Below are 13,862 nucleotides of genomic sequence, written 5' to 3' on the forward strand. Positions count from 1 at the left end.
TTACCATATGCTGCTTACTGGATCTCCTATGTAAGGAACAACTCAACAACGGCAAATGTTTGGGTGTAGTCCTTGTTGACGGTTTATATAATTAATAATCTAATAGTTGGCCAGGCCCAAGGGACACCTGTTTATAGCATCAGCTAAACAAAAATCTGAAAAACTGAACATTTTTAATTGCTCCAGAAGAATCTATTCATTGTAGAAATGGATGAGTGTGATTTGAAGAAGTGAGAATTTTTAATTCCTCCAGAAGAATCTTCTCACTGTAGAAACTAATGAGTGCGGGCATTTAATGCATTACTCAAAGTTACAAAATAGATGGGATACCTCGAAAAACAAAACAGTGATAGCATGGTGTATATCACCATGGCAGCCACAAATACGGATGTAGAGGCAGACACATGTGAATGACTTCTTATAGTTTACCAATTTATGCGCTTGTTTATTTGTGATATAGAAATTGTTTAGAAACACATTTATAGGAAGCTGCATTTGGACTGATAGCTTTGGGCGAAAATGTTTTCTTGGCAGGCTTGGGAAATGAACCACGTGAGGCACTTCTTACATATTTTTCAGAGTTTGAAAGCTTGAAAGGGAACAAGGCATTTTTTGAGTTCATGGCTACTGCTCTACCAGGAACATTAAGCAGCTTGTATGCACCCTGTTCTGCTATGTCTTACCTATTGCCTATACTGCACTTGTTAATGCCATAATTATTTTATCGTTTTCTTTCGTTTTGTTCTGGTTTTGAACTTTTGATGTTTCAAACATAGTAGAATGCAATTATAGGGCTGTGAGCAATCTTGTACGTATCAGTCTAAAAGAAAGTATTTGGTTAAGTGGAAATTGATGCTCTTGTGATAAATAAAATGCATGTGTTTAAGCATTTGAATTATTCACAAGAGCTTGGCCAATTCGGATTTGTCAGTAAAGTATTTTTCTTAACAAGAAAGCAGCTCTTAAATTCAAAGCTCAAATGAACACAGATATGTTTCCAGGTGTCACTGTTATTTTACCCTAAGTGCAAATTTCTGCATTTTAATTTGTTTTTTAATCATGGAAGGCTGACGTGATTTCTCTGCTTTCTCTTGTGTGCTTCAGGGTCCCGGAAAGGATGATGGAGGCCCATACAAGTGCAACATTAGAAATGAAGATGGAGAGATCAATGCAAATCTTAACCTCAACATTGCTGGTACGTAATAGCTAGTTGTGATTTCCCTGAGCGCTTACACATTTCCATGTAATACACAGATTGAAAATCTTTTGCTATTAGAGCTAACATCCGTTATTAATAGCAGTATGACTTTGAAGTAAGGAAAAGCACTCTGAAAACATTTGAGGTGCAGACTTTGTGGTAATTTTGGTGATCTTTTCTAAAAATTCTTGCATTTTGGCCTAATAGTTTCATGATCGTGTGGCCATCAGACGAAGCTGAAATGCTTTGAAGAAGATGCTCTCTCGCCCTGTGATCTTAAACTGTCATCTGGGTGCAGGGCTAGTCAGCTTGAAGCATTGCAAACCAGTTGATTTCTCTTTTCTTTCACTCGAGCTCTGCATGCCCATTACTTGCTCATGCTGCCATGTTTTTCTTCAGGTGCTGCGGCACCAACCGGAGTGGCGCCGTCGTTTGTGGAGAAGCCACAGATCACGGCCGAACAGGAAGGCAAGCTTATCATCATGGAGTGCAAGGTGCGCGCTGACCCAAAGCCAACCATCACCTGGATGAAGGAGGGCGTCTCTGTTGCTGGCAACAAGCGCATCAAGCAGATCATCAACCAAGAAAAGGACGTCTACCACATTCGCCTAGAGCTATATGTGAGTGTTATGCAGCGGCTCCTATAGAGCGTGCAATGAATTAATATTATGCAGTGTAAACAAGTGCTACAGCACTACTGAAAATTGTCGGGGATTAGTATACTACGTTTCATACATAGCAGGCAACGCTGCGGAGGCTGCTGAAGTAGTGCGTCCGCAAAACTATATTACTCCGCCACGCATCATTCGTTCTTCTCGAAACTTCGGTCATTGTTTGGACGAATACAAAGAGCGGTATAAAATGATGTAGTAGCATTGAAAATGACGGTCGAAGCTGTGAGGCGCTCAGTTTTCGGGCCCTCTGGTCATAATTTTCACGGAGTGTGAACTATTTTTTGGGCACTGATTTAGTTGAAGTGATTCGCCCTACCAATCGCGTGTCATACCGCCACGTGTACTTTTTGCTTCTCAAAATCTCGACGAGTCGCAGGACGAAAATGTGGCAAGAGGTAAAACGTAGTCCAGGAGGTGCCAGTCACGACACTTAAGATTTGTTGCTACGAAATATGTTTGTGTTTGCTTTGGTAGTATGGCGAACTACTTTTTGCGTGCGGACTTAGCCTGCGCGAACAGGCGCGCTAGCTTTGGCAGTGTTGCCTGCTATGTATGAGACGGAGGATAGAAGTCTTGAGATGTCTGTAACAGGCAGAGATTGCTCTGGCAGAGAAAATATTCAACGCCTCCTAATTTGTTGCAGGCTGTTTTAAGTGAAGTTTCTTGTGAAGAGGCTTGCATATCAGTCTTCACTGGTGCATTCCAGCTGTGAAGCCTTGTTAACTTAGTACATAGCAGCTTTTTCTAAACCCTAATTAGCCCATCCATAAGAGCTTTCACTTTTTCTGAGCATGTGTAGATGCTAGTACTATATATTACTGCAGAAATCTCTCGACTGCTGTGTATTTCGCTTGTCTCGGTGCTCATTTTACGGCGAGAGCTGTTAATGGGAGCTCACCTTGAGTCATCGTGTAACTGAAGCCTCTTGTAGTCGTTGTTCTTCCTTGGCTTGGCACCGAATGGATTAATGCCAAGGCAAGCCATGCTAAAAGAAAGACACAAAGAAGAGAAAGAAGAAGCAGAAAAAGAGAGGAAGACAAGAAGAAGTGGGAAAATGGACGATGCCATTGTGCAGAGAGGATTGGACATGAAGGCTGTCACTAAATTTTAACTATGCAATAGCCTGGTTTAGCTAATAATTTTTTTGTCATGTTTCTATTTCCTTCATCTCCCACTCATCTGGTACATTACTCGTTTCGTCTGTGCTTCAGGACCCTGAATTCTCAGACGCTGGCATCTACAAGTGCAACGTCAAGAACGAGGCGGGCGAGAGCAATGCAAACCTGACTCTCAACATTGAACGTAAGTCAACGTACTTACCTTTGCTCCATGTTTCTGAATGAAACACTAGGCATTAGTTAAACTACTGACTATTAACTTGAATTGCTTCCTTTGTTCTTTTATCGTTACTGCGTAATGCACATCTAAGACAATTTTTTTTTCACCTTAGTGACGCGCAGTCTATATTCATGTCCTTATTGACCTCTGTGACCTCCACAGTGGCGCCTGTGATCAAGGAGCGGCCAAAGGTTGTCCGACGGGAACTGCACAAGACCATAGTGATCGAGTGCCACGTGCAGTCGACCAACAAGCCCGAGGTGGTCTGGTTCAAGGAGAACACCCAGGTGCGCGAGGACACCAGGCACCAGGTGCACATCCGGCAGGTGTCACAGGGCGAGTTCGCTGTGGCGCTCGAGATCGACAAGCCGGCTGTACAGGACAAGGGCATGTACAAGTTGGTGGCCAAGAACGTCAAGGGTGAAGCCGCATCTCAGACGGTGACCGTCGACCTTGAGGGTGAGGGCACCCATCCCGATTTTTCTTTTTAAGCTGTCTCATTTTCTGTTGGTGCAGGTTTTTCGTATAGAGATCATGGAGCACTCTCAGTCATGGCCACAACGTTTTTTAAATAATTTTATCTTATGGGTCTGAATTGCTTCTTGTGGAATGACAGGAGCACAGCATATGATGTCATGGTGCACATTTTTCTGTGCAAATAGTGAGCAAAACACATAAGCACCGCAGTTAGAACTGGAAACTTGAACAATTTTTCTTTTCACTGACTGCATACCTTGGGTGCATTTTTAACAAGAAAGTGTTACAGCTGTGTAGATACAACCCAGGGAAAAAATTAAGACTGGGGTATATAGAGATACATAACGTATGTGTAAGGTGGGCCTTAAGTTTGCCTAGATATGTACAATCAATTTTTTTGCATTTTTTTATTGAATTGCATCAGCATCGTTTTGCTGCTGCTCAAGCACACAGTGGAGCACTTTTGTTCTTTTTTTCAGTACCATTGCGACTTAAGTGGTTGTTCTCATTAGAGCTGTGCGGATTAATCTTTTGCACTTGCATTAAGGTTCCTTAAAGTGTCCGCTGTAGTGAACCTGTGTACTTCTGAAGGTGTCTTTACTTCTGACCTTATTTGTCTTTTGCTCGTTCAGAGGAGAAGAAAGAGCCTGAGAAGAAGGAACCAGAAAAGAAGGAAGAAGCGTGAGTTATTGCTTTGTTTCTTAAACTTTCTAAAGCTGTTAAATTTCTAAAGAAGCTTCTGTTCTTTCAAAAGAAGTTAAACTTTCTAAAGCTCTGCTTTGCAGGGATAAGCAGCGTGGTTTGACAATGATGGGTTGGATTTTGTCAGTTATATCTGGCAGACTGACCGTGGCATTTGTTCTTACAGAAAGCCGAAGGGTGAGAAGCCCAAGATCGTCCAGATGTTGGCATCCCAGGTAAACTGGACACACTGCATTATACGTTTTACTTCTGCATCAACCTAGCAATCGCTGGCTGCACAATGTCCCTTCTTCCATCTGTTTTCAGACTGTCGAAGAAGGCAAAACCTGCGAGTTTGTCTGCCGCGTTGAATCCGTCACCAAGGTCACAGTGGTCTGGCTGAAGTGAGTCTGTCTTTAATTCTGTCTTCTGGTTTTTAGAGCGTCAGCTCTTCTTAGCTGTTACCCCAGGTTTTATGGCAACAGCGGCGGTGGTGGCAGCCGCAAATGCTCGTTTGCAGCCATTTGCGCAAAGAGGGCGCCACAAGTTTCGTTACGTGGGGCATTTGTACTACTTTGTTTCGCTGTACGTCATTTATGTTTCAGTAAAAACATGAAGCACACTGTGGCATGTGTGTTTCATCATTATGTGATGTGCCACTGAGTGATGCCGCTTTGTATGGCACACTTTCCTGACTGCCTCCTTTTGCCCAGGAACAAGAGAGTTGTGCGGGAGACCACCACAACCCGCATCACATTCGACGGCTCCACCGCCAAGCTTGTGTTCTCTCCAGCTGCGAAGGACATGGCTGGCAACTACACAGTAGAGTTTACGAACGAGTTTGGCAAAGAAGAATCTTCGGCCGAGCTGATTGTCACAGGTTGGCCTACACTACATTTTGTGTTAGTTTCTTTAGGGGTGGGATATGGTAAACTATGCATGCCCAAGTTAGGTCATTTTACTTTATAGTGAGAGCAACATGAAAGCAAAAAAAGTATACAAAGCCACAAGCAGCGTCATTTGATGTTAGATGGAGAATGATTGAATAAACTAACTTTGACCTTTATGATTTAAGAAGACAGTCATACAAAGGAACGATTTTCATCTCATTCTTAGATTTGCATGCCTAAAATATTTTTAAATGAATTTAATGCGTTGAGAGATTGTATAAAGGATAACAACCTTTCCATTCTTGTGACACAGCTGTGCTGGTCTTGTTCATTGTTGTGGTCTTGAGGAAATACACTCAATTCACTTTCTCTCTTTCCCCACTGTTTCAGATGCTCCGAAGAAGAAACCAGAGGAAAAGAAGCCAGAAGAGAAAAAGGTTGAAGAGAAGAAACCGGAAGAGAAGAAGCCTGAGCCAAAGAAAGTCGAGGAGAAGAAGGTTGAGGAGAAGAAGAAAGTTGAGGAAAAGAAGAAGGTCGAAGAAGTGAAAGTGGAGGAAAAGGCCGAGGTCAAGAAAGTTGAGGAGAAGAAGGTCGAGGCCAAGAAGCCTGCCGAGAGGAAACCGTCGGTGAAGAAAGCGGAGGAAAAGAAGGAGGAACTGAAGCCGGAGGCCGTCGAGAGGAAGCCTTCAATCGACAAGGTACAGCCTGTCTTCTTTGGCATTGTTGTATATCTGTGCACGTTGCATGTTTTTGAGGTACACTTATATGTCATCGTGAACACTGTAGTGCATCATGAGCATTGTAGTGCAGTAGGGAGGTACGAAGAAACATATTGATAGTAGGACAGTGCAAACAAATCTTTGCTATCTAGTTTTACTGAAATCTACCACTCAGGCTCTACTTGTACTATCGCGCTCAATATGAGTTGCAACGCGCGGTCATCGATCGGGGCTCGTTCCGTGGTGTGCCTCCTCCAAACAGACGCTCGGAATTCTGGGAGAAACTGCTGTTCCAGGAAACAGCAGCACCCCCGCTCAGGAAAAAGTTTCTCCCAGAATTCCGAGCGACTGTTTGGAGGAGGCACACCACGGAACGAGCCCCGGTCGATGACCGCGCGTTGCAACTCATATTGAGCGCGATAGTACATTCCATTGTCCTATGTACTCTCAGTTGAAGGTAGCAGTATTTCAGGCATTGGACTTCAAACATAAAAAGATTTAGCTTTGCTCTTTCAGACCAGTGTTGAAGCTCACAATGTTGAGTTAGAAAACATGCGGCTGTCAAGGAAGTGCAAATATTTTTGTAATATAATAGATAAAAAAAAACCTGCGTGCACTTAGAAAGTAATTTCATGCTGTGACTTCGGCAGCAAATTGTATCATTGGAGTAAACTTAGTCTGCATGCCTTTGAGGTCCTACTGTACATATATCTTGTGCCTGCACAGAGCTAGCTGTTGTGTTGACAACTGTGAGCATATGTGTGTTTGTATGTGTGTGTGCGTGTGTGTATAAATATTTGCCTTGATCTTTCACATAGTTATTTCTTGTGAGTCCATTCTAGCTTTCACAGCAACATGAAGACTGGTATGCTACTGTGCCTAGACTAGTACGTTGGACTTGTTTTGGTGGAAATTGACCATAGGTGAGATGTTCTTTAGAGTAGATTTACATTTCTGTGAAGTGTGATTACCATCTTAAATTTAACTGCCCAAATCTTGGTGTCATTAAATGTCTGTCCTAAAAAAACTAGTACTGTAACAGAATAATTCGAAGTTGTTTTGTGTTTTCCTTTTTTTTGTGTTTACTTCTTTTGGTTTTTTTTTTTTTTTCAGTTTTATCATTTTGTTGCGTGCTAACATTTTTTCTGGCTCTGAGCACCCTAGATCTCTTCGGAACGGCTGAAACGTCCTCTAGGTCCTCACATTACCCTTGTCCACTGGTTGAGAGCTCCGTTACTTTGCAGCCATCAGAGCTTGAAGCCGACAAAAAAGAGCTGCCCGAGCGCAGAACGAGTCTCGACCGTCGCCAGAATGGTGAAGTCACGAAGCTGACAAAGGACGAGATCATTCGCGAACCATCACCAGTGGAAGAGCGCCGTCCATCTGTCGACAGAAGACGTCCGAGCGACAAAATTGAACCCCTGGCACCAACCATGCCCACCCCTGAAGATACCATTCTTCCAACACCCCCTCCAGCTGGTCCCAAGAAGAGGGACAGCATCCCGCCACCTCTTAACCTGGCGCCTGAGGTGCCGTCTGACACCGAGTCTGTAACCTCCTCGCCTTCTCAGTCGCCACGCTCAAAGTCTCCGAGGACTGTGATGGGTTTCCAGATTCAGCCTCCACAGGAAGACGACCAGGAAGATGAGCAACGTGACTTTGGCGAGCCCATGGTCTTAATATACAAAGGAGAACCAGATGAGGCTGTACCCTTGGAAATTGAGTCGCCACCGGCACGCAAATCTTCGCTGCCGGTGATTATGGTTGACGACACTGAAGCGCCCAAGAAGCCCAAGAAGAAAAGGAGTGTCAAGAAAGACGAAGAAGAGCCTCCCAAGGAGGAGGCTCCGAAGAAGCCAAAAATGCGGCCAGTCAAGCGCGCTGGCTCGCCAGAAAAGACACCCGAGCCCCCGCCGTCACCAAGAGGGCGGCGCAGCTCCGTCTGTGTGGCGCCCGAGGCGGGCCACATCCCGGCCGAGCTTGTGGCTCTTCCACAGACTGCGACTGTCACTGTGCAAGGAGTCGTCATGACTGTGGAAGATGCTGAAAAGATGCTTGAGGTATGCTCTCAAGGTCGGCGCACCGGGGCTTTCCTCTCAACGCTGCTGCAACGCTGCTGCCGTTGAATGCACTTGGCTAGGCTGCCGTGAGAAGCTCAGCTCTTTAGCGAAAGATCGCACTGAATCATTGCCTTGGCGATGCAGCTGGCAATGCCTCGGTGATTCTGAGCTTTCACTGTGGCCTTTCCGGGTTCATTCGCACCCCAGCTGCCATTTTATTCTTTTTCCCGGCTCTCTCTCTAACTGCTTTACGAGCTCTATTGCTGTGCCTGGCTGAATCCTACATCAAGACGCAGTTTTTTGGCAAGCTGCATCACAGACTTGGCAACCTTGGCATCAAGCTTGCCAAAGCCTCTGTTTTGAAGCCCGCTTGCATGCAGCGTGACATGTCTAACTTTTTTTTCTCTTCTAGGTACATAAGCCAGCATCCTAGACCGTTTTTTTTTTCAGCGTCTGAGATCACTGCCGCCACACCTCACCAGCGGTCTGACTGGGCCTCCAGCACACCCTGTGCTGTATGCAAACTGTGTCGATAAAACTATGTACCTTCGCTAGCAGCCACGGAGCATTGCCTCAAAGTAGACTTTCGTGTATTTGTCAGCCGAAAGAACCGAGTCCGGTTGCAAATGGCGTGCCAGAGATCAGAGTGCCCGAACCCGCCGAAGCGCCAAAGCCAAGGAAAAAGGAGTCGGTTCCAGAGATTGCAGTCCAGGAGCCCGAAGAAGCGCCACCGAAGCGAGTCGTGCCCATCGTCAAAGAGCCGACGCCCGAGCCAAACCGGAAAGAATCGTTGGCTGTCGGGCCTGGTGGCATGCTAGAGCCGGGGTCACCTGGTGGTTCACCAGCTGGCTCACGTCGTGGCTCTGTCATCATCACAGCCGATGAGGTTGGTTTGAGGCCGGGGACACTGTGGTTGCCTGGCGTTAACCCCGTAGTGTCCTCTCTCGGTGTCGTCTTTCTTTGGCCTGGTCGTTGTTGGCAGTCTAGCCCGAGCTGCTGCTGCCGCCACTGCTGCTGCTGCTGTTGCTTCTGCAACGATCGCTTTTTGTCCCTCCATCTGCTTTGTCTGCCCCCACCGGCTGTACCCAGAATCCACAAGCCACTGTCGCATGTGTTGCCGTTACTCGCTGGTAAGGTGACATATGGGACACCCGCATTCTTAGGAGCAAGCAAAATGCTTACTTGCATTCTTAAATGTAGTCCGACGTGTTGCATTTGCTGGTTGCTTCTTGTTTTGCTGCTGCTGCGAGTTGAAATACAAGTCGGACACTGTTCTGTCCATTTTAGAACAATGCTAGTGCAACCATCCCCCCGATTCAGGTCCAGTTGAAAGGGCATCCTTGGCAGTTGCAGCAACTGTCCTGCCTTGCTATGCATAAAGTCGTTTTAAATGCAAGCAATTTTTTTTGAACTGTCACCTTATCAGTTTTGAGCTTGCATGGAGCTCTAATTGCCTTCCCTCAAGTTGACGACCATATCCAGTGTTGCTAAACGGCCCCGAACTGTCCTCGCTCCCAGACGTCCAGTTTTCGTTGACTCGACGCTTTACCACAGGCTTGCGTGTGGCTTCCCTACGCCGCTGCTGTGCCCAGCTGAGCGAATGTCTCGTCACGCTCTGCTCTCTGCTCCTAAGGCCTCTTCCCCACCTCCACAGCGCACAAGAACTGCAAATCCGCGGTCTTAAGGCTTGCAGGCACTAATGGAAATTTTTGCCGCACATGCAACTTCAGGCACTTTTTTGCGTGTGGATACAGCCAGAGTCACACTACCTATGGCTTGGCTGTACTTTTTGCCATCCTTTTTCAACATCTTCATCAAACATTTTGCATATCTTTTTGTGGAAGCCTGCTGAACGCTGCTTGAAGACATCGAGGTGCCGGCTTGTTTTTTTGGATGGACGTTTTTGCCGCTGTCTTCGTCATCTGGGCTGCCTTGAAGGCTTCATGTTTTTTGCGCTTCTGCTTTCAGAGTGCTGCTGAAAACTTCACTTCGCATCACACCAGTACAGGCGCACTTTAAGGGGGGACACTGGTCTTGAAAAGAAAATGTTATTAATTTAGTCATAGTTACGAAATTTTCAGAGCACATGTATTTTTGTGCGCTGATTCTAGATATGTCATTTAATTTCATGTAAAACAATTCCTTGAGCACTTATGTATTTTATGCAAGTATTTTGTGGAGAGTTTTGAAGAAAATTTACTGCAGGAAACTCGCTGAAATGTATGCCATTAGGTTCTCTTGACACCAAGGAATACAATAAGGGTAAAATTATCATCCTGGCTCTCATAGAACTTGAGTAATAGGGTACTGAAGCTGCCACTTCAGAAACAGGAATACATACTTTTCTTCTCATTTCTGAAGCGACAACTTCAAAACTCTATAACTTAAGTTCTATGATAGGCAGGAAGACAATTTCACCCTTATTGTATTCCTTCGTATGAAGAGAACCCAATGGCATACATTTCAGCGAGTTTCCCGCAGCAAATTTTCTTCAAAACTCTCTGCAAAATACTAGCATAAAAAGTGCATAAGTGCTCAAGAAATTGTTTTACATGAAATTAAATGCCATATTTAGAATCAGCACACAAAAATACATATTCCCTGAAGATTTCTTAACTGTGACTTCATTAATAAAAATTTCTTTTTCAAGACCAGTGTCCCCCCTTAAGTTGAAGGCTGCTGTCATAATCTTTCAGGCTCTGCGGACTTTGTCCAGCTTTTGCTTAGTAACATGCGGGGCTACTTCAGCTTTGCTTTGGTTGTCGACGCCACGCTGCTTAAGAGGTGCTTTCCTTAATGTGACCTGAATGTATATATATCTTTTAATGAGCACTGAATTCTACTCTTGTCACAGCATGAGCAATTGTATTCAACATTTCTGTTTTATAATGGCTGACAGGGTTTTGTACGGTATGCATACAACTGACCAGGCCAAATGGGGAGGGTCAATAACCATTCTCCTGATTCTAAGGTTTATCTCCTGTTTACAGTAGGCTATCAGGGTTCAAACTTTTAGCGGTTTGATATTGCTTCTTTAGTTATGATATGTCTAAATGGTCTAAAATTAATTATAGTTTTTTTTTAAGCTAAATGGCAAGTCAAGACCAAGTTTTGAACTTTGCCTTTGAGTGCACTTGATTGCAACCAAGCATGCATAACAGATTTTAGCGTAAGCCTATTTGTTAAACAAGCCACAGCTAGTCATGCATTTGAACACAGCATGCTCAAGTGCTTTTGTTTTTGTCTAAACCAGGCATATTCGATTTTTCAAGTGCTTCCTGATGCTACTTAGTTATAGTCTCCCAGTAGAAGTGGTTTGGAAGTGGGTAGTTTGAAATTAATGAAAGTTCTTTAACGTAATCAAATTGCCAGTGTTGTGGGCTGACCACAGTATCAAATTTCAATTTAAATACCCAGAAGTTTGAACCATCAATAGCCTACTGTAATTATTTAGCACTTACTTTCACAACACGATAATAATATCATGCCTAACTATGTGTTGTCTTTAGTATCACTACATAGCACCAAGTTACACTAATAAACTGTGATCACGTCTGGCACACCGACTACATGTGATGTCCTAATCCTGTGCTGTTAAAAAAGTTAATTCTAAACAATCACCATAGTCACACCCCCTCAGACTTTGCACTTACACATTCACCTTTTTGACAAAAGTACTTCTGAAATGGCATTGACATGGTTTTGTTGTAAATCTCAAGTGCAAACTACACAGTGCAAAAAATGCAGGGCAAAAGAGAAGACTCATATAATGGGTTCGGAAATCTGCACTCTAACTCTCACCCGATTGTTTAGTAAACCATTCTGGCTTTGATGCAGGGCTGCATTTACTGCAGATTTGTGTGTCATAAACATGGCTTTGCGGATGGCCCTTTAAACAGTCATTCGAAAGTTAGCGACTGGTTATTGTCTCCATCTTTTGCCCTGTCTTTGTTGCACTGAAGCTTTACGCATGTCTCGCAAACGCGCTCGCAACACTACGTCTCTACACGGCTGTTTGAAAACAAATAAAATCGTACCTTCTTCTGTGGCTGCATTTGTTCCTTGTTACAATCCTGTGCCATGCATTTGCTGTTCTGTACTGTCGTTGTTGTTTACTTGTATACCTGTTGCGCTGTTTCAGTGCCACCATCACCTGTTCCCCACTGCTGTCGCTCTACATCTTTTTCTTTTCCTTGCCTTTCTCTCATCTTTCTTTTTTTTTTTCTGTCTCTCTGATTCAACACTGCTTTGTCAGCTGTTTGTCCCATGCATCGTCTGGCGGCACAAGTCCCCCTTTGAAGTTCAGGTTGTACCTGAGCGCTTCTGGCTTCAAGGACCATCTCTTGTGTTATGGATCTATAAGCCATGTGCACTGTATGCTCTGGTTCTTTCAAGACTGCCAGTGCATCAAGCCTGTCTCTCTATCTACTGTATGCTGTTGTCACTGCCTTGAATCTCTCTCTTGTGTTCCTGTGCCACAAATGCTTGCCGACTCACTGCATGTGTTCCTAAGGCTGCACATTGCATGCTGCGGCCTCGTGGCCTCTTCATTTCAGCCTTCTCTGCTGCTTCTCTGGCTTCAAAAGCTTTTCCCTGAAGCACCATTGTATGTTCCCCTATTTCTTATGTGTAAAGATTCCCATTTTCTTCCACTGTGTCCCATTTCAGTTCTGTCAGTACTGTGTAAGATAAAGGAATAAAGTAGATACCATGTTAGCACACATGAAAAGTGCGTCACTAGGGTTAAATTTAGCAAAGTTAAATATATTGTGCATTTGGTAGCCATTTAAGCTTGTTGCTGTGCTACTAGTTAAACACATTATTTATTACTTATGTGTTAATATTATTTATTGTTATTATTTACACTTGTCAGCTCTTCGTGCTCATTCCTGTTAGGTTAAACTATTTTCTACTCCTTAAGTGAGCTTTGCGTGTAGCTTTTCAGCTAGCACTAAACATACTTTGATTTTAAATAGATATCAGCTATTTGCTTTTGCTAATAAATTAAGTGAGCGAGAGCGGCTTGGCAGTTGCTAACGCCCTGTTGACTGACTGTTGACAGAAAGGAATGGTTGTCGACGAGGCTGGCAAGATGAAGAAACTTCGACCCGGTGAAATGGTTGAAGTTAGGCAGCGGCGACGTTCCAGTATTGACATGCGACGCGCCAGGTCAGCACTGTTTATTAGCAGCTTTAGTCTCTGCCTCCTTATTCTTGGTCAGCAAGCACTGACGTAACCGTTCCCCTTCAGCGTTTCTGAACTGCAAGAGAAGGTTGAGAAGCCATCAACGCCTCTGCGTCCCATTCCTGAGAATGAGGAAGGTCCTCCTAACATTGTGGACTACCAGGAGAACGTCACAGCTGTTGAAGGTGATAAGACGGCTTCTGTTGAAGCATGCTTTTGTTTAATGTTCGAGCTGTGTTTTTATTGAGCGATTTAAGCAAGTCATTAGCATGGCGGGGTTTCTTATCAACTGGGTGTCTTGATGACATGTGCGCAAAGCTGTGTCTAGCAGCTATGGATGTGTTTTAGGATAACCAACTTGTACTAATTAAAGGCTCAGCTGCCGTGGTGGTTCACGGGTTATGGCGTTCGGCTCCTGACCCGAAAGACATGAGTTCAGTCCCCACCATGGCACTTGCATTTCGATGGGTGCGAAATGCTAGAGGCTCGTTTACCTTGCAATGTCAGTGCACGTTAAAGAACTCCAGATGGTTGAAATTATCCGCATCCCTCCACTACAGCGTCCCTCGTAGCCTGAGTCACTTTGGGACTTTGAACTCCATAAACAAAAAAATTAAGTTTTCTACTAGTTGATCCTGTGC

At 44.4% G+C, this 13,862-nt stretch overlaps 1 protein-coding gene across 1 annotated transcript in view; it reads left to right on the forward strand.

Moving 5' to 3' along the window:
• bt (projectin protein bent) overlaps positions 1 to 13,862 on the forward strand; it is a 221,564-nt gene that overhangs the window by 86,973 nt on the left and 120,729 nt on the right. Inside the window, exons 12-23 of the mRNA XM_089548430.1 lie at positions 1,105 to 1,195; positions 1,598 to 1,818; positions 3,084 to 3,174; positions 3,373 to 3,669; positions 4,320 to 4,368; positions 4,556 to 4,604; positions 4,696 to 4,772; positions 5,082 to 5,248; positions 5,649 to 5,956; positions 7,222 to 8,037; positions 13,100 to 13,206; positions 13,288 to 13,406. Of these exons, the coding sequence (XP_089404556.1) occupies positions 1,105 to 1,195; positions 1,598 to 1,818; positions 3,084 to 3,174; positions 3,373 to 3,669; positions 4,320 to 4,368; positions 4,556 to 4,604; positions 4,696 to 4,772; positions 5,082 to 5,248; positions 5,649 to 5,956; positions 7,222 to 8,037; positions 13,100 to 13,206; positions 13,288 to 13,406 (2,392 nt within the window). The remainder of the gene's footprint in view (positions 1 to 1,104; positions 1,196 to 1,597; positions 1,819 to 3,083; positions 3,175 to 3,372; positions 3,670 to 4,319; positions 4,369 to 4,555; positions 4,605 to 4,695; positions 4,773 to 5,081; positions 5,249 to 5,648; positions 5,957 to 7,221; positions 8,038 to 13,099; positions 13,207 to 13,287; positions 13,407 to 13,862) is intronic.

Source organism: Amblyomma mixtum, chromosome 1 (assembly GCF_055824585.1).
Source record: "Amblyomma mixtum isolate Tamu chromosome 1, ASM5582458v1, whole genome shotgun sequence".
In the NCBI taxonomy this organism is placed as follows: Eukaryota; Metazoa; Arthropoda; class Arachnida; order Ixodida; family Ixodidae; genus Amblyomma; species Amblyomma mixtum.